The sequence below is a fragment of the Octopus bimaculoides genome, chromosome 21, assembly GCF_046866305.1.
Source record: "Octopus bimaculoides isolate indiv1 chromosome 21, ASM4686630v1, whole genome shotgun sequence".
NCBI lineage: Eukaryota > Metazoa > Mollusca > Cephalopoda > Octopoda > Octopodidae > Octopus > Octopus bimaculoides.
In genome coordinates, this window is record NC_142948.1 from 31,148,966 (window position 1) to 31,168,901 (window position 19,936).

The 19,936-nt window shown below is 36.8% G+C and overlaps 1 protein-coding gene across 3 annotated transcripts; it reads right to left on the minus strand.

Annotated features, from left to right (window-relative positions):
• Positions 1-373: 373 nt before the first annotated feature.
• Positions 374-18,923, minus strand: LOC106873794 (muscle cell intermediate filament protein AV71). 3 transcript variants are annotated; one of them, XR_016237831.1, is made up of 12 exons: positions 16,999-18,923; positions 13,435-13,621; positions 12,505-12,600; positions 11,357-11,521; positions 10,480-10,593; positions 8,081-8,301; positions 6,889-6,938; positions 5,273-5,376; positions 4,650-4,760; positions 3,762-3,869; positions 2,164-2,234; positions 374-739 (listed from the first exon to the last, which is right to left on the minus strand). XR_016237831.1 is itself a non-coding variant. In XM_089339454.1 (11 exons), the coding sequence occupies exons 1-11, from the start codon at positions 17,406-17,408 to the stop codon at positions 2,220-2,222; spliced, it is 1,581 nt and encodes a 526-aa protein (XP_089195580.1). In that variant the 5' UTR covers positions 17,409-18,923; the 3' UTR covers positions 1,662-2,219. The 3 variants fall into 3 exon arrangements, 2 of the variants coding, with proteins under 2 accessions (XP_089195580.1, XP_089195579.1); XM_089339454.1 differs by lacking the exon at positions 374-739 and having other exon boundaries at positions 1,662-2,234; XM_089339453.1 differs by lacking the exons at positions 374-739; positions 2,164-2,234 and adding an exon at positions 2,371-2,999.
• Between the last annotated feature and the right edge of the window lie 1,013 nt (positions 18,924-19,936).

A 19,936-nucleotide genomic window follows, 5' to 3' on the forward strand; every position in this document is an offset into this window, starting at 1 on the left:
CTTTCATCCTTTTGGGATTGATGAAATACATTACAAATGGGTGGTAGACATGATGTCACTCAGTGTAACGTCACAAATTGGTCATTCAGTGTAGCGTGTTGAAGTGTACTATGTATCAATTATTCGGGTAAAGAATCAAATCAGATGAAAAATTGTTCTAATAAGTTTGAAAAGCCCTAGAAAATGAGCTGAGCGTAGGCATTCTTCCACTGATTAAGTTATATAAATAGAAAGGAAAATAAAGAGAAAAATGTGTCAACTAATTAATGGCTATTGAATTTATTCCCTTCCGCAAAAAATCATCAGTGCTTTCGTCATAATAGCTGGCATTATTACCTTTACGCTGAAGGCGGTAAGTTGTCAGAATCGTTAGCACTCCGGGTAAAATGCTTAGCGGTATTTCTTACGGTTTTGCATTCCGAGTTCAAACGCCCCTAGGTCGTCTTTGCCTTTCATATAGTCAGTGTCCATAAAATAAAGTACCAGTTGAATACTGAGATCTCCCTTTCCCACAATTCCAATCTTTGTGCCATCCGTACGAATAATTATGACTTTTGCTATAAGGTAGTGAGCTGGAAGAATCCTTAGCGACCTGGAAGAATCCTTTCCGAAATGTCTAGTGGCATTTTATCGTCGGGACCGACTTTTCTTTCGGGGTTGATAAAAATTAAAACCAATTCAGCCCTGGGGGTCAATGTAATCGATTAGCCATCTCCCTTCAAGATTTCAATCTTTGTACCTACAGTAGAAAGAATTAACGATTTTGCTATAAGCAGTGGATAAATAGAAAAATGATTCGCCAGACACGAGAAAATGATTCACAGCATTTGGATAAGTTCAGTGAGAATGTCAGCGTCAGCGAACATTTAATTTCTCATAGCTCAATAAATAGATTACCGTTTGTATATGAGGTTTAATTTGATTGCCTTGATAGGTCCCCACAATCAAGGCCACTAGAAGTTAAAGTAGTTCTTATAAATTAGATCAGCTTTAATCATGCTATCATGTTGGTCTCCCACAAAATATTCACGTCATTTACACTCACGCACGAAAGCACACATATTTCAATTAAACTTTGTATGTGTATGTGTGTGTGTGTAAGCATGTATTCATTCGTTTCTCTAATACACCTTCACATTTAATCATCGAGTTACTGATATGCTCTCGTAGACCGCCTGATCAGATCAAAAACATAGGTAGTAGCGAGAAGTGATAGTGATGGAAAACAAACGAAATTCTAGGTTAGTTCAAATATGCTTGACACATATTTCAAATTCTGAAGGCAAGTTCACAGCAGTTGAACTTGGATTAAAAATTCTCGTTTATAGCTTTGAGCTGTTAACAGTGTCTATACCTTTTACTACAGGCGAGTATTTTTACCACAGTAACCAAAAGCCTGCAAGTGTGCGTGCGCGCGCGCGTGTGTGTAGAACAGGATATTAATTTTCATCTCTATCCATTACTATAAATGCACTGGGCTTTGAATATCAGACCTCATGGAACGTCTTGTAATGCCGGAGTCCTCCAAGAACTTATTCACATGATCCAAATACTATCGATTAGTGAATTGCTGAAAATTCGTACAAAATAGCAGGGACATTATACAGGGTGTCCACAGACACATGGGTACAGGGGGATTAAAACATACTTTAAGAAATTATTATTTCCCACATTTAATTGTTTATGTTATGATTTTATTTACTCCATGTACCCACATGGGGATTAACACATACTTTAAGAAATTATTATTTCTTATATTTAATTGTTTATGTTATGATTTTATTTACTCCATGTACCCAGACTTTGTGGACACCCTGTATTACGTGGATCAAAACATGTCTACACTCACTCGTACTTACAGAATATACTCACAGACACACACACACACACAGTAACCAATTCACACAGTTTTGCAAGATGTCTTGACTCAAACGAAAGAGTTTTACTTCTTTATTAAAGATATATTAAACTTTTGTAGGCAGGAATAAATACATTCCAAAGATGTGTGTGTATGTATGTGGCGGGGAGTGTTTGTGAATGTGTGTGTGTGTGCATTAGTGTTTAAATTCAAAAACAACCTTCCACCCCCATTTATAAACAATACGTCAACACAAGAATAATTTGTAACATGCTTGCTCTAGTTGCTGTGAAGTGGGTTCGAACCTCTTGACTGTTTCTTTATTGTATCGACACTTGCAGGACGAAAGTCAACGTTTAACTTAGTAAAGTTTAAACTGGAACATAAGATGATATTATAAATTAAATACAATCAAACTCTAATCGATTCTGTCGATTTTGCATTATTTTGTTCTTATAAAGAATTAAAACGAGAAAAACACTATTTAATGGTGATTTAAAAATCATACGACAATATATATATTAATAACGTTTTATTGCCATTTTTTCCTTTTTTTTCATACATTTCACGAAAGGATTCTCGAAATTGAATAACAAAGTACAAGGTTGTTAATAAAATAAGAAATAATGATCCGGGAAAAAATTTGATATTTTCATACGATAGCGTTGCTTATTTCCTCGACTTTTTTTTTTTGTATTACATAAATTCTGCGTTTTTATACTGTGAAATACTATTAAGTACAAAACATTTAGAAGCAAAACACACCGTACAATGATGTTATATTATCTAGGTAAAATGTAGTATAGCAATCTTTTTTGAAATCTCGTCTACAAAAGGTATCAAGTGGAAGCGTTTATTAATATTTGTTAATTGTTTAACAATGTTGTAAAATTATTAAACGAATTTACTCTAATTTCCTATAATTATCTTAAATGTTAGCGAATCATGAAAAGATATTAAAACGAAAAGCTTACTTTAGAATTAGTATTTTAACTGAAATTATTACCGAAATTATTACTATAAAGTGAAAAAAAAAAAAGAGACTTTCTGAAAATTGGTGCTAACTGCAACGAAAACGGATTTTCTCTGCTTAGACATTATGTTTTTCATGCGTTTATTTAATAACAAGGACATCGATTTCCTGAAAAGTGGAAAAAATTGAGAAACCAATGAATAAAGTGGGAAATTCATGAGTTATTAGAGAGTTAAGCAGTGTACCCCGGAGATTCATTCTAGCCTGTGTCTCGAAAATATACACAGGAGTTTCGGTATTGACTCGTAATTAGAATAATTTTGTATCTGCTCTTTGTGTTAGCAAGCTAAACTTAATTACTTCATAAGCTATTTTAACTACACTTTATTTCTTTCACATGAGAATCAGAATACGTTCTGTTTAACGGATTTACAATGTTTCATATGAAACTTGTATGTTTTTTGTGTGCTAAAAGAAAAGTATAGGGAGTGGCTGTGTGGTAAGTAGCTTGCTTACCAACCACATGGTTCCGGGTTCAGTCCCACTGCGTGGCACCTTGTGCAAGTGTCTTCTACTATAGCTTCGATCCGACCAAAGCCTTGTGAGTGGATTTGGTAGACAGAAACTGAAAGAAGCCCCTCGTATATATATATATATATATATATATATATATATATATATACATATATATATAGTTGTGTGTCTGTGTTTGTCCCCCCAACATCACTTGACAACCGATGCTGATGTTTTTACGTCCCCGTTACCTAGCAGTTCGACAAGAGAGATCGATAGAATAAGTGCTAGGCTTACAAAGAATAAGATCAACTCTCGAAGTGCATGAACTTAGAAAGAGTAATGTACTGAGGAGATATAGAGAGAAAAGTCTGAGAGAATATGTGTGTGTTAAAGCACTAAATTAAGAAATCTTACCATGTTTTCGGTGTCTTTTAAAGAAATTGTCGATGTTGATGTATCCCATTCGGTGACATCAGAAGATGTGATTCCATCTTGCCCGGCACCGTGTTTTGATCCCCAAATCTAAAGATGTATACAAAAACTTTAATTATAGTAACAGCATCACCAACAAAAGTAATATTTCTTCTAACTTAGACATAAGGTAAGAACTATGAAACAGAGTTTTAGTTGACTACATGGACTCCAGTTCTTCACCGGTAATTTTATTTTATAAAATCGAAGTGGTAGACGGAAAAGTTGACTACTGCAGGATTTCAAAATGCGAATAAAAAGCCGGAAATAAATGTCAAAGCGTATTTTTCGGATACGCTAACGATTCTGCCAAGGCAAAAAGTCTGAAAGATTGATCAACCTCAGACGGCTGAAAGGTAAATTAGAACTTAGCAGAATTTGAACTAAGACGAGGTGGAATGAATAACACTAGGCATTATGTCCCACTACTCTAACAATTTTGACTATACGCAGGATGATTAGCAACTGTTTTTTGTCCGTGTTTACTGTAGTGGTCAGAGAGGTAGCATCCATTTTGAATTAACTGTTAATGATTTTAATATAACTAATATAGACACAAATTAAACATAAGCTTAGTAACACAAGTGGAAAGCAAATGAATTCTTTCTTCCTTCTCTTATTCCCCCTACACTTCATTTTCATCATGGATCAACGTAATGAAAGAAAAAATATTATTGTTAACATATCAGAAACAATAGAACTAATATTACTCAACATTGTTATAGGGCATGCTGGCTCCCAGCAATCGATACACATGGTATTCCATTCTCGTCACTAGGTCGCCTTCTCTATTATCGTCGTAATAATAAACATAAAATAACACATACTTACTTTGACAATTTTGTTAGAAGCAAACACGTTACCATTGGTAAATTTATGGGTGTGGCTCTTGCCATTGTCAAGGGTTTGAGTCAATATCCAGTTCTTTATGCTTGTTGCACCCTACGATTCGAAAGAGCATATACATAAGACAGTAGAAAAGGAATATTGATAATAATGAATTAAGCGGGTAGGCAATGTATCATTGAATATTACAGAAGGAAAATAGATTTCCATGTTTGCGTGTGTGTACGTGTATGTTTGCGAGTACGCGTGTATATGTATGTGTGTTGTGTATGTGTGTGTGAGAGAGAGAAAGAGAAGGGTGAAGATTTGCTGCGGTTTCAATAAAGCAGTGGCACTGAGCTGCGACGGACCGGCGTCCCATCCACTTGGGGAACCTATACGCTAATGAAACCGGGAAACCAGGCATGGCTCGAGAAGGAACAAACAACGACAGTGGGACTGAGCAATGACGTTGTTGTTACGTACACAAAGTGGCCAAAGGTACTTACCTTTCATGACCGTTAAACTATTGGCTGTGAAGGTGTATGTATGAGAAAATGGTATAAAAGGACAGAATTGTATCTATCATCAGGAACACTAAGAAACGACCGAAAGATATGAACGCTTACTTTTGGGAACTTAGCATGGTCTTCAAGTTTAATGTATTTTCCATCGGTTGCTACTTCAACGACTTTCACAGAGCCACTTGTACGACGATCCATAGTCTCTTTATCTGAAGAAAATTTCCAGAGGTATGAATATTATAAACTGTAGATATATGAACAAGTGTGTGTGCGTGCGTGCGCGTGCATGCGTGCGTGCGTGTGTGTGCGTGCGTGCGTAGGGGGGGGGGGGGGGGGGGTATCTGCTTGCGTGTGTGTGTGTATACAAAGATAAACACATGTATGTATATATTTCTATATAGATTTACAGGTATATGTATATATATATATATATATATATACACGCGCGCGTGCACACACACACACACACACACACACACACACACACACACACACACACAAGCACGCACACACACACACAGGTTATCCAAGGGAAAGGCAAAGGCTAATACAGCTTGGTACCAGTGACATCGCAACTCATTCCTATAGCTGACTGAACTGGAGCAACATAAATTAAAGTCTTACTCATGAACCTAACACACAGCCCGGTCCAGCATTCGAACTCACTACCTCATGATAACTGGCACTCCGTCACTTACCATGACGTGGGTTCCAGTTGATTCGATCAACGGAACAGCTTGCTCGTGAGATTAAGGTGCAAGTGGCTGAGCACTCCACAGACACGCGTACCACTTCATATACGTCTCAGAGAGATACAGCGAGACATAGAGTGTGACAATGTTGGCCCCTTGAAATACAAGTACTACTCATTTTTGGCAGCTGAGTGAACTCGAGCAACGTGAAATAAAGCGTCTTGCTTAAGAACACAACGCACCACCGGGAATCGAACACGTGGACCCTACGATCGCGAGCCGAATACCCTAACCACTACGCCACGCGCCTTCACACTACCTCATGGTACTTCGACAAGAAAACCCCTAGCGACGTGCCAGACCCAGGATTTCACGGTATACACAAACACAATGAAGCAATCTCAGAATTGTGAGAGCTCTCTTATGCTAACTGTTACCCTCTGAGAATAAATCCCTGGGGTCGGCCTTGACTTCCTATCTATTGGCGTCAATAAATGAGGAACTAGTCTACTAATAGAATAGATTGTACACCCTCTCTCTCTCTCACTTCTCTCTTGAATTCTATCATTCGTCTTCTCTCTCTCTCTCTCTCTCTCTCTCACACACACACACACACGTCTCTGTTTCGCTCATTCTGTTTTTTTAGCTGTTTGTCTATCTGTATTTGTTGTAGATTACTGTCTGCGGTCGGATCTGAATGAGTTCGTTGTGTACCTGTACATTGTGTTACGATATCATTCTTGCCACTTTACCAATGATTTAATAGCCCAAGGTACATAACAAGCACATACAAGCACACCACACATTTATATATAGAGAGAGAGAGGGAGAGGGGGAGGTGAGAGAGGGGGAGAGAGGGGGAGAGAGAGAAATACGTAGATATATATATATGTGTGTGTGTGTGTATGTATATATATATATATATATATATATATATATATATATATATATGTTGCATTCTTTTATGAAGGAAATGATGAAGACAAATGCAACTCGCTGTTGCTAATGCGTTCGCGAACGCCGACTCACCTTCTGTTTGAGATCCATCATTATGGGGTTCAACTGATTTCGAACGCTCACTGTAAAATTAAGATATGTTTAATGTAATTTCAATAAATGTTGTAGGTTAATATGTGAATTTAATGAAAGACGTTCTCCAAGAGAGACAAAACCTGTTTTCGGGAATACATGATCCAGTGTTTCGGGAGGTTTACGCGGAACAGCGAAAATCCAAAGAATAATTTATTCATATGTTCTGGCAGAATCGAACGGAATATCTAATGATATATCTACATAACTCACGCAATTCAGAATTTGTGAGGAGACTGAGACACCGAGCTGATCGGAACATATTATTTACCTTCTCAGTCGAAGCTACGCCGGACGGGTCAATCTAACAAGATTACAGGCTGTTGCTTAAAGAATTCAGCAAACAAATTATTTTCTCTGATGAATGTTGATATCTGTCAAACAGACAATTCGTGAGGTTCAATTAGACCAGCGAGATTGCAAACAACAACATATGTAATTCAATGCTCATTGTGAATTCTCTGATCACTGTTCGGTTTCACCACTACAGAATATCTCTTCTCTGAGGTGGTGAGCTAGCAGAAACGTTAGCACGCCGGGCGGAATGCTTAGCGGCATTTCGTCTGTCTTTACGTTCTGAGTTCAAATTCCACCGGGGTCGACTTTGCCTTTCATCCTTTCGGGGGTCGATAAATTAAGTACCAGTTGCGTACTGGGGTCGATTTAATCGACTGGCCCCACTCCCCCCAAAATTTCGAGGCTTGTGCCTAAAGTAGAAATGAATATCTCTTCCTTTTCGAATCCCACTGTTCAAAGTACACCTCACAAATTATTATCAACAAATGTTAAACTAGTGCCCAGAGGTGAGCTCAAACCCCATCGAAGTCAACTTAGTTTCAGGAACGCAGCCTAGCGTCGATCCTTCTTTTACTACCTACCTGACCGTCTCTTGCTTTCTTACTTTCTTTCCTCCTCTTTCCTTCCTTCCCTCTCTCTGTCTCTCTCCCACTTTCTCTCTCACTCTCTTTCCTCCTCCCTCTTAGCCTTGTTGAAACCTAGACAACGAATTTTACCGCGTTCCTTATCCCTTTTGTTCCAACAGTGTCTCTGCGACTTCATCAGCAAGTCGGAACCCACGAAAGAATGGAAAGACTTTTAGAATATTATCATATTAAGTTAAATATTTATTTACCTGCTATTTTCTGCTTCAAAGAGTGCCTGACATGCTGCAATATTCATCCCTAGGAAGTTCTTATCATTTGCCAGGTCTTGGAAAATTGTCAATATTTCCTCCAACTCTCTACGCAAGCGCTCAATCTCGGCCTCGTAACTCGCAGCGTCAGATTCACGCCCGTTTACTGCCTCGTCCAGTTTAGATTCTAATTCATTAATTTTACTTTTCAAATTTGCTATCTATAAAGACATAATAAATAATGCAATTATTAATTGTTAAATATTATATAATTATTAATTATTAATTATTATACAATTATTAATTACCACAAAACTGTTGAAACATAATTTTTTTTACAGAGTATTCGGCTAAATTTGACAATTTTTTTATGCCTTCCATTTTTTACAGAAATACATTCCTGCATTGGTGAACAATCAGCGGCGCTGGAAGGTGAAGTTTAGAAAAAGTTAACTGATATGGAGGACTGGAAACCAGCCAAATATTTTAATGCTGTTCCACACCTTTGAACAGGGCCTTAGGCTCAATTGAAACAGCTACGTCAGGCTGTTGGAGACTGGTCAATATCTAGCTGGTGAGGATTGCTGTTGGAAGGCAGTATGTATGTTACAGCGGGATTCGGTTCCTCGCCAGATCTCCGGAAAGGTCCTGTTGTGGATGTTTGAGAATTTCTATGACTTCACAAAACCTGTTTCTAGTCCTTCTAATTCTCCCGCGTCGGGCGCGGTTGAGAAAGACACCAAGCGCTCTACCTGCAACACCAAGGCCGAAATGGTGATCAAGATCAGGGAGGTGTTTCAAACCTTCGCAAGGATACATTGAAGAATGCATGCACCAGATTCTGGGACCGTTGTGAGGCCTTAGTAGAAGCTGAGTGCGGCTACTTTAAGTATTATTGGTATTACTTTAATTATTTGATCTAGTTGATGCATTTTGATTTTTTAGAATGATTTTTTATTTCTCGATGGGAAATTTATTTTCTTTTGCTTTTATGCAAACTGTGAAATGTATTCCAACCATCCCGTATTATTATTGTTATTAGGTGAAACTAGCCCTTACCTGGTTGTAGAACGTATTTAGACATACAGCTGCTTGATCATGATTGATCTAAAACTGAGCAATATGCACCTTACTTATTCGTTATGTTAAGTATTAGAACAAAGTGTAACAAATTACAAACTACTTCGTTTATGGATTGTGCTGAAGACGATGTATGGTCAATTTATTTAGTAATAGAGGATTATTTATATATGTTATAATTTAGAACAAACAGTAAACGGTTGTCATTATAGTACTCAGAGTTTCAAATATCGGAGCGAAGAGCTACGATACATTCTCGCCGGCTATTAATGGCTACACACGCTATGACAAAACGTTGAATAAAAGGGAAATTACTCTAATAGGTAGACAAAGAAAAAAGATATTCTTATACGTACGCACATTCCTCTCTAGGTACATATGCATATTTTTTTTATATTGTGCATATTTAAGTGTTTCAGTCAGTACATATTCAGTTATGTATTATGTTTATGTGGAGGTGCGTGGCCTAGTGGTTAGGGTGTCAGCACCATAATCGTAAGATTGTGGTTTCGATTCCTGGACCGGGCGACGCGTTGTGTTCTTGGGCAAAACACTTCATTTCACGTTGCTCCAGTCCACTCAGCTGGCAAAAATGAGTAATGCTGCGATGGACTGGTGTCCCGTCCAGCTGGGGAAAACATACACCATTTAAACCGGGAAACCGGGCCCATGAGCCTGGCTAGCCTTTAAAAGGGCGCAAAGAAAGCAAAGAATTATGTTTATACTTATGTATACATACTAGTTTCATTGTGTACTAATGTTCATTTCTTTGTATGTAGATCAATGAGAATATGAATATACAACTATGTGGCTGTGGTTGTTCATCATTTATTTATTTTATTTTATGACATTATTATTTTTAATTTCTTAGTAGGCTAATACTTACAGGTATCTAGATGTATGTACTTTATTCGAACACAACGTATTTTGAAGCCATTTAACTCTATTTGATAGTAACTCTTGTCAAACGAATCTCTTGGCCTAGTCTTTGTAACTCCAGGAGTCTGTTTTTTACTAAATTTGTGTATACTATGTATATTATATTGTAATATTTATTCTTTTACTTGTTTCAGTCATTTCACTGCGGCTATGCTGAAGCACCGCCTTTAGTCGAGGAAATCGACCCCAGGACTTATAAGCCTAGTACTCGTTTGTATACTGGTACACGCACGTTTGTATACTGGTATATATGTAGATAGACAGACAGACAGACAGACAGACAGATAGATAGATAGATAGATAGATAGATAGATAGATAGATAGATAGATAGATTGATTGATTGATTAGCTGGTTAGTTGATTGATGTAATGTTCCTTACCTGAGTTTCAAGGTCTCTTATTTTACCCAACTTATTACCCTCTTCCTTGCGCAAATCTCTTCTCTTAGCTATAACATCTTCTCTGGGCTTGGCATTTGCCTTCATTAACTGTAACTATGGAGATAATAAAATTATAATTTTTATGGTTTATTTGTCTTCCAAATCGCAGTAGCTGAAGAGATATTACAAGGATAAGTTACAAATTGTTGGATTCTTGTTCAGAACTGATTATGAAAAAATAGGCATGATGAGTAAAATTAACATAAACAGTTCCTGGACTCCCTTTCCTTCTACAATTGACTTGAAAAAAAAATTAAAATAAAGAGAGCTTGCCTGAGCCCTCTTCCATTCAAATCTGTGCGTTGTGTATACAACCTGTAATTTCCCCTAGCGATCGGGAAAAAAAATGCTTGTCTATCCCACCCGAAAAGAACGCTTTCTACAAAGAAAACAAAACTCTAAGTATGAACTATGAGCTCTTCAAGGATGATTTGAAGTTGTATGGCCACTGTTTAGAGCTGATATTAAGATGAAATTCGAACTCTAGAAATGTGGTATAATGAGCCTGAAAAGAGGCGTGGTATAGTCCCTGTGGATTTATAGAAGATTTACGGATTACAAAACGACAAAATACCAGAAGAACAAACAATCTATTAGGTGGTTAATTTTCCAACTGTTTTAAAGCATCCAACTATATTTGTTCTTTCGTACAATGCATATTGATCAATATAAATTTAGTATCGGAAATGGCAATGCATATAAACATACTAAACAACGTGGCTGATATTATCTGAAGTATCAGGAGAACAAACAGATTTTATAAGGTTTATTTTCCAACTGTTTAAAGCATATTTGATCTTTCTATATATTTCTTTACCTCTAATGCATGTTTACTTTCCATAGCAGCAATAGTTTTTCTCATTTGATCCTCATACTGGGCGCTTAAATCAGCAACTATATTTCCAATTTCGGCCTTCCATGTTTCATCGAAATCGGGTATCTTCTTCAATTTTGATATCATCGCCTGTAATTCCTTGACCTCCTACAAATAGTATTTAAAACAAAACAATAGGTAAAACGGAGGTTAGGAAGTAACTATTGGTTTCAAATTTTGACACGAAGACAGCAAATTCGGGGGTGGGGTAAGTCGATCAAATTGATCCTAGTACTCAGCTGGTACGTATTTTATCGACCCCGGAGGGATTAAAGGTAATGGCGATCTCGACGGAATTTGACCTCTCATTGTAAAGTTGAACAAAATGCCGCTAAGCATTTTACTTGGTTCCTAACGATTCTGCCAGTTCGCCGCCTTGGTTAGAATAGCAATAATGGTTTCAAATGTTAGCAAAAGGCCAGCAATTTTTTGGATGTGGGGGGGGGGGGGCCTAAGCCGATTACATTGACGCTAAACCTTTTGTCCGGTGTGGTAAATATTCTACTATTTCAATGCATTTTAAGAAGCTAATATTAGGTTTTATTGAGGTGTCGTAGATTTAAAACATAATGCTAAGGCAAATTGCTGGCATACATCTTCTTCTGGGCCAGGGCAGATATGCTGTCAACACTGAATACTTTCTTCATCGTATCAAAGTAAATTCTCCCACCAAATTCCGAAAATTGTTGAGAGGAATTTCAACAGAATAAACTAATGAAAGCACTTCTGCTTCTCAGAACGATTAGCGATGTCTGTCCATTGTTATATATAATCAAATATGTGTAATGGGTCATTTTGAGAGATAAGTATGTAGATAAGTTTATAGATAAGTGATCAAGTCGTAAGTAACTGCAGATAGGAGGCACCGACACTGTCATTTGTAGTTTACCAGCTTACTGAGATAGTTGTAACTGATCTCTTGAAAAGCAGTGATTCTTTAATTATGATTGCGAAATTGACGCAATCTGATTCCAGGAAGTTGTAAACACCATGAGGAATTTATAAAATAAAAAATAACTAAAAACTACATGGCAATTCTCGTGCAAGAAAAGAAAAAAACAGGAAAGGGAAAAAAATAAGAGCAACATTACAACATCGTGGATATCATAATTGAAAGAAAGTTCGTCTTCCAGCTTCACGGTACAGTTTGCTAACTCCAGTCTTTGAGTAGTTTCATTTTTTAGTTCCTACAGAAAAATAAACAAATATTTTCATCATTCTTTATTATAAAATACGCTTTACATCAATAATTAATCCTGGATGGAAGATAAAGTACAAAAATAAGAAAAGTGAAATCGGCTCCCAAAAGGAACTATTTTGTGTTGCCACCTACACGCACACATACTATTATTAGAAGTTTATGCAGTACTTTGATAACCGACGTTTTAGAGTCAGGGGACCTTGCAGAATGACTCTCCATAATATGATAGGCGACAACGCGTTATTCTTTAGAGGAGTATTGGGTTCAAAAAACACCAGGCCTGCTTTGGCGAGTCATAAGGAAGTGGTGTTTCATCAAGATAATGCGAGGCGTCCACATTACAAAGATTACATCAAGAAAAATAGAACAACTTGTTTGGGGAAAAAATCACTCACCTGTCTTATTCCCCGTACCTCGCTCCTTCTGATTGCTATTTGTTTCGAACCTTACAAAATCATTTGATGGTTTATTACTCAAAAGCCCCAAAGAGGTCGAAACTGACCTTTCTTCCTACTTTTCATCAAAACCAAATATGCCAAAAAACTGGAAGCCAACGATAATCAAGGGTATTATACATATGTGGCTGTATAGTAAGAAGCTTGCTTGCCAAATATATGCTTCTGTGTTCAGTCCCACTGCCTGGCACCTTCGGCAAGTGTTTTCTATTTGTGAGTGGATTTGGTAGACAGAAACTCAAAGAAGCCCGTCGAATATATATATATGTCTGTGGGTGTGGGTGTGGGTAGGTGTATGTGTGTGTGTATGTTTGGTTGGGATGTATATATGTGAGAGATTACGACTTCAAAGTATTGCAACGTACCTCTCTAAGTGCATTCATTTGATTCACAACGATGCCATTTCTGGCCTTCCAGTCTTCAAGTTGCTTCTGCAGTTCACTTGCCCTTCTTCTGCTGGTTTCGCTGTCTGCAATGTAGCGGGCAACATCATCGTGTAAGCCATCGTTGTCGCTTTGCACTCTGTCTTTCTCGTCCTGCACTTGGCTTAATCTGACAGAAAAACAGTGAAATGGTTTGGCTAAGAAATATTTATTTATGCTAGGTATGGATTGGTGTGGCTGGTATGTATGGTAAGGCTGAATAGTTTCATATTCTAATAAAATAGCGCCAGCATTATGATAAAATTATACAGAAAAATACCAAATGATCCATGAAAATGCCACCGTTCCTTATTTAGTTTCTTTATTTCTTTGCTTATTCTGTATGTGTGAAACTTAATTTGAGACAGATTTCTTAGGACAGACAGAAGAAAAAATATTATCTGACCATTCCGTTGTACTTGTAGTTATCATCAGAGTTTTAGGACTTAAAGTATAGAAAGAAAATTGTATATCAGAGGCGTATCTACAAAATTGGGGCCTTGAAGCTTAAAATGTTATGCCCCCCCCCCCCTATACCAGCAACAGTAGGATGACATCTAACAAGGGTCAAAGAATTGTCTTACCCTTGCAAGGGACTCCAGCCTTGAGGCCCTGGTAGCCCAAATGGTGAAGTGGTTATGTGGAATCCTTAAAGATGTGTCTGACAGTGTGTCCTCTTTCCACCAGAAACAAGGTGTGGGTAATCACCGATATTTTTGTCGATGTTGTTGTTCCATGGCAGATCACTACAATTTTCTTTACAAATTTAAACCCATTTCACATTGTGATTCTCAAAGCCACTGGTGTGAACAAATATTTTCCCCACTATGCCTTATAATTTTAGAGTTATGGGGTTTGAAAATAAGGGAAGCATTATATACATAAATGATACATCATAGAATAGAGACATAAAATTGTGTTTTTGTTTTATTTTCGTTTCTGTGAAATAACAAAAACTTCAAGACATTTGGCTGTTATTTCTAGCATGTGGAGAGATCTTCTAAGCTCAACTTCATGCGCTGGTTGAAAATCACCTAACAAAAATTCTGGGGTCGATAATTCGACCAAAAATTCTTCAAAGCGGTTCCCCAACATTGCTGCAGTCTAATGATTTAATAAGAACAAAGGAAAAAAAATCACACAAAAAACGAAATATATAACTAAGGTGGTTTTGACTTGACTTTACAAAAAATTTCTGTGTTCTATACAGTCATCTAAAAATATTACAAGGTAGTACCCCAGCATGGTCGCAGTCTAATAACTGCAACAAGTAAAAGGGGAAAAAAATTATGGGGTCGATACGTTCAACTTGAATTCTTCAACGCAGTGCCCCAGTATGGCACCCTTAACCTAGTTCTCGGAGATATTCAGCGTGACACAGATGACCCTTTGAATTACAAGCACAACAGAAACAGGAAGAAAGAGTGAGAGAAAGAGTACAGCAGGGTTCACCACCATCCCCTGCCGGAGCCTCGTGGAGCTTTAGGTGTTTTCGCTCCATAAACTCTCACAACGCCCGGTCTGGGAATCGAAACCGCGATCCTACGACCGCGAGTCCGCTGCCCTAACAATTGGGCCATTGCGCCTCTACCTTACGGAGAGCAGATAACATTTTAACATGGACAGCAGGTAGCAGTTAACATGGACAGCGGGTAGCAGTTAACATGGACAGCATACATGTTGACATTACAACAGCGAGTCGTTAGCGTACAGCTATACTGAGATCGATGAGAGTACGCTTTTTCTTTACTCAATCCATAGTGGTAGTCATAGGGGTTGTATGGTAAGACGTTTGCTTCCCAACTCCTTGATAGCCGACCAAAGCCATTTGGGAGAATGTCAAATACGAAAACTGAAAGAAGCATGTTATGTGTGTGTGTGTGTGTGTGTGTGTGTGTTTGTTTGTGTCTGTTTGTCCCAAATCAGTACTGAACAAGCGGTGTTCGTTTTTTACTTCCCCCGACTTATTCGATTAAATCTTTCCAGGCGGTACCCAAGTATGGCCGCAGTAAGTAAAAAAAAATATATAATCAGTAACATTATCTAAGCATTAATCAACATCCCGGTTAATGACAACCAATTATGTTAAGTGGCGGCGTTGGTTGGTTGAAATATTATGCAGGAAGTGGACCAGGAAGATTATCTCTATGATATGACGCAGTATAAATTATTGAAATTCGATTGGACGTTGCGACACTACCGATATGAACGAGTATCTGATAATTGAGACCTCGCATGTAAGTTATTGTGCTCCAGTGAAATTATTGCAAATATTATTTAGTTCACAATTCTAGTGAGTATATCCATAGGTAACAGCAGCCAATATTAGCAAAAATATTAATATAGTTCGTTGTAAGTGTTCTGAAACTTCTAAAACGGGCTGAATTCTTTTTATGTTTATAAAATCAAGACATCACCTCCAATAATATTTCATAAAAAATTCTTGGAATTGGATTGGATGGATCTCTGATCAGTTCAATTCCCTCAAAGTCTTTCAATGGTGTCAACTGTGGCTCGTATGAGTGGTTTCCCTAGTGTCTTCACTGAACTGCATTACAAAAGCTTCATTCTTGTTTAGTTTTGGTTCGACGCAATTTTCCCATTCCCCCAATTTTTAAAGATTTTCCCCCCTCTTGAGTTTTTACTAATTTTTCTCACAATCAACTCGTTCGAGAAAGAACATTTTCGGCTTTTAAACTCATGGATCATGTTAATTTATTCAGATAGTATCATTATCGTGATTACAAACATTCAAAGTTATATTGATGTATTGACAATAGAAACACGAATGGTGTAGAGAGAATGATTTGATTAAGTCAACAAAGTCGAATTATTGAAAGCTTAGTTAAATTTGATAGGGGCTTCACTTCCATCATAGCTTGACATAGACTAGAAATGTGCCATAATACTCATAACAACCACAGGGAACTAATCAAATAAAGAAATCAGTTTACACAGACTTACACTAAGCATGAAAGCTAGGGTGGATAGGAATTTCATTTCGTCAGAAATCTATATAATCTTAAATCAAAAAGTATGCCTGACCTAACAACTCAAATGCTATTTGTCTAGATATTGCCAATTTAGCTGAATCCTTTTGATATTTCTGTATGAGATGTCCCCTAACTCCACTGTCTGAATGTCGAGCTATATCAAGATTCCTTTTAAAAATGAACGACTCGCCAGACCGACTTTTTTTTTTTTTTTTTACATAGAATATGAGAATGGACCTAGAAGTTTTGTTCTGCAACAAACAGACCAAGCAAAATGTCTGTGCTTAATATTGATATCTTAAGTGTTGCAAATTTTAAAATTTCAAGAGCCTAACTAGAATGCGAAAATTCACTTTAGGTAGAATGTGGAGAAAGAAAATTTAAAGGAAATTGAAGTAATCTAGTCAAGAAAAATTGACCTAACCTTAAAGATGAACGTTTATGATGCGTAGAAGTTTTAAAGGATATAATAAAGGCGTGCAAAAATCAAATATTGAGAGCAAATTTCACTTACTGTTCACTCAAATCGTCAACTTCTTCTTCAAGCGATTCATTTTTGGACTTCACAGCTGCAAGTTCCTCATCTTTGTCTTTTAGAAGTGCTTTCAACTCATCCAGTCGATCTTCGTATAAGATCTTAATCTTATCATATTTAAATTCATTCTGAGCACTCAAGTTATTTTTCAGATGTTTGTTTTCAGCTTCTAAGTAACGTATTTTTGTAAGAACGGTGGTAAGTTTTATATTTAAAGCTTTCATCTCTATCTTTTCTTTTTCCCTGTTATTTTTCATTTCAGCAACATGTTTTTGGCCATGTTCTGCTGCCACTCTACCTGGCAAGACCACTGGAGCTGGATGGATGGGAGCTGGTCTTTTTCGTCCCACACGTCTCACTGGTTTTCTTGCTTTTATTTCTTGATTCATTTTTGTTGTTATTCAAAGATTTTGTGTTAAAGAGAAATGTGGGAATATAATAAGAAACGACTCACTGCTTGGAGAACGAATTGCGCTCGGAAAAAGGTTCTGCAGAACGTTGTACGACCTGCTGTTGTTTTCTTACTATGCCAAAAGATCGAGTCTAAGACGTTATATCTTCTTATATATAACAAATAACAAGGAAGTGTTGTAGTGAAAATTGTAGAAAGATAAAGGAACTGAGTGGCAGGGAAAGAGAGGGGAAGGCATGCAAAGAGGATATTAATAGTGTAAGATCTATTTTTTAGCAAAAGCAAATGTAGTCTTTGGTTACATAGATCAGTTTCAGATCAGCAGGATGTATTAGGCATTGCAGAGATCAATTTCAATTACCACATAAATATTCTTGTGTGCATTAGCCTGTATATGTAGGTACAGTGGGGGGAAATAAATATTCGTACATGCCAAAATTCTTTATTTATTTAATTTCTAATGAGCATAAATGGGATATACCAATACTATATTCGCATACACATGCATAAACTAAGAATATGCAAAAAAAACTAATAAATTATAGTAACTTATGAATTTATATACAACTATAGATATTTAAGGGTGAAAAAAGTATTCGTACAGAATAAATTTATGATTTTTTCTGTGCCACAAAATACTGTTAAAATAATTTTTTTCGACTAGAACTTACTCGTTTGTTCCAATAATCTTATCATTTTTTAAGTGTCAAAACGTTAGCTCCTTCATTCAGTACTGAGACAACATAAAGTAGTGTCGTAATAATGGCGAAAAGTAAAGAACTCACAAATTCAGTGAAAAACTTAATTATTGAATAGTGGAAAGCAGGAAAAAGTTACAGGAAAATATCAGAGACCCTTTGTATTCCATTTTCTATCATATCTTCATTTATTCAAAGATATACAAAATCGGGAACTGTTGAAAAAAAATAAGATCCGGTGCACCACGCAAGGTTTCTCCTAGATCTTTAAGAAAAATGAAGCAAAGAAAAAAATGCAATGATCACCAGAAAAGAGTTTCAAGAAGATTTGTTACCTTCGGGGATTAGTGTTACACTACGAACAATCAGCAATGAACTTCATAGGAATGAACTGAAGTCATGCTCTCCTAGAAAAACTCCGCTGTTGACTAAAAAGCATAGAGATGCCCATTTAGAATTTGTTTATGAACATAAAGCTAAATCTGATACATTCTGAGAAAATGTTCTATGGACAGACGAGTTGAAAATTTAATTGTTTAGACGAAATTCGCGTAGCCATGTTTGGAGGAGAGATGGTACCGCCTATTCGCCGAAAAACACAATTCCTACTATAGAGTTTGGAGATGGGGGTGTTTCTCTGCAAATGGCACTGGCAAGTTACATCTGATAGATGGTAGAATGACTGCAGAGATGTACCAAAATATTTTGAACAATAATTTATGGGACTCTGTAGAAAAGCTCCAGCTTTGTGAAGGGCGGGTTTTACAACAGGATAATGACCCTAAGCACACGGCGAAGTCTACCAAAAATGGATTGTCGATCACAATATAAAATTATTAGAATGGCCGAGACAGTCACCCGACTTGAACCCCATTGAAAATTTGTGGCGTTACTTGAAAATTAAAATTCATTCAAGAGCCCCAACATGCATTCCAGATTTGAAGAAAATTTGTCAAGAAGAATGGGAAAAAATTCCTAAAGAAAGATGCGAGTCCTTGATTAAGAACAACAAGAAGAGATTGGTTGAAGTGGAACTGAATAATGGTTATGCTACGAAGTATTAAATCAGAATTATCGGTTATTTATGTTCTGTATGAATACTTTAGAATTGTATATAAATTGTATATAAATATATATTGGTATATCCCATTTATCCCATTTTCAATCTACAGAGAAATAGTTAAATTGGCCCCGAGTATATATCTACAACTTTCATTATAGGGTAGTAATATATGATTGACCGTTGACTGAACACTATTCAATTTTTTTCTCCGTGTTTTTCTCCTTGTCTCCGTATTCTTTCTGTTGAAGAGCGTAGCTCGAAACGTTAAAGACTTTCCGTATTCCCGAGCGTCATACTAATACATCCTTTTGTTGTTTACACCACCTGTCCTCGTCTGTTGTTTTTTTTCGTACATTCTCCCATACATATATATATATATATATATATATATATATTTATATAGCGGCGTACGTACACTTTGGTCTCTTATATGTACGTATATATTTATCTAAATCTTGTACGACTCTATTCTTTCTTTTATTCTATCTTTCTTTCTATCAGCCCTTTCGCACCACACGCAGGTTGATACATTATAACTGTTTTCTTCACGTTGCTGGTCAAACCAAAATCATCACAAGAGATTACAGACTTGTCTCAGAATGACTGAAGTAAAAACCTGGTTATATTAAAAACATTCTCTGTTGTTTGATATTTTATGTTAATACCCACTCCTCTTGTTGAAAAGCGTGTGACATCACAACAGCAAAATATATTGCAAAGAGGGTGGGTGCATCAAGTACAATA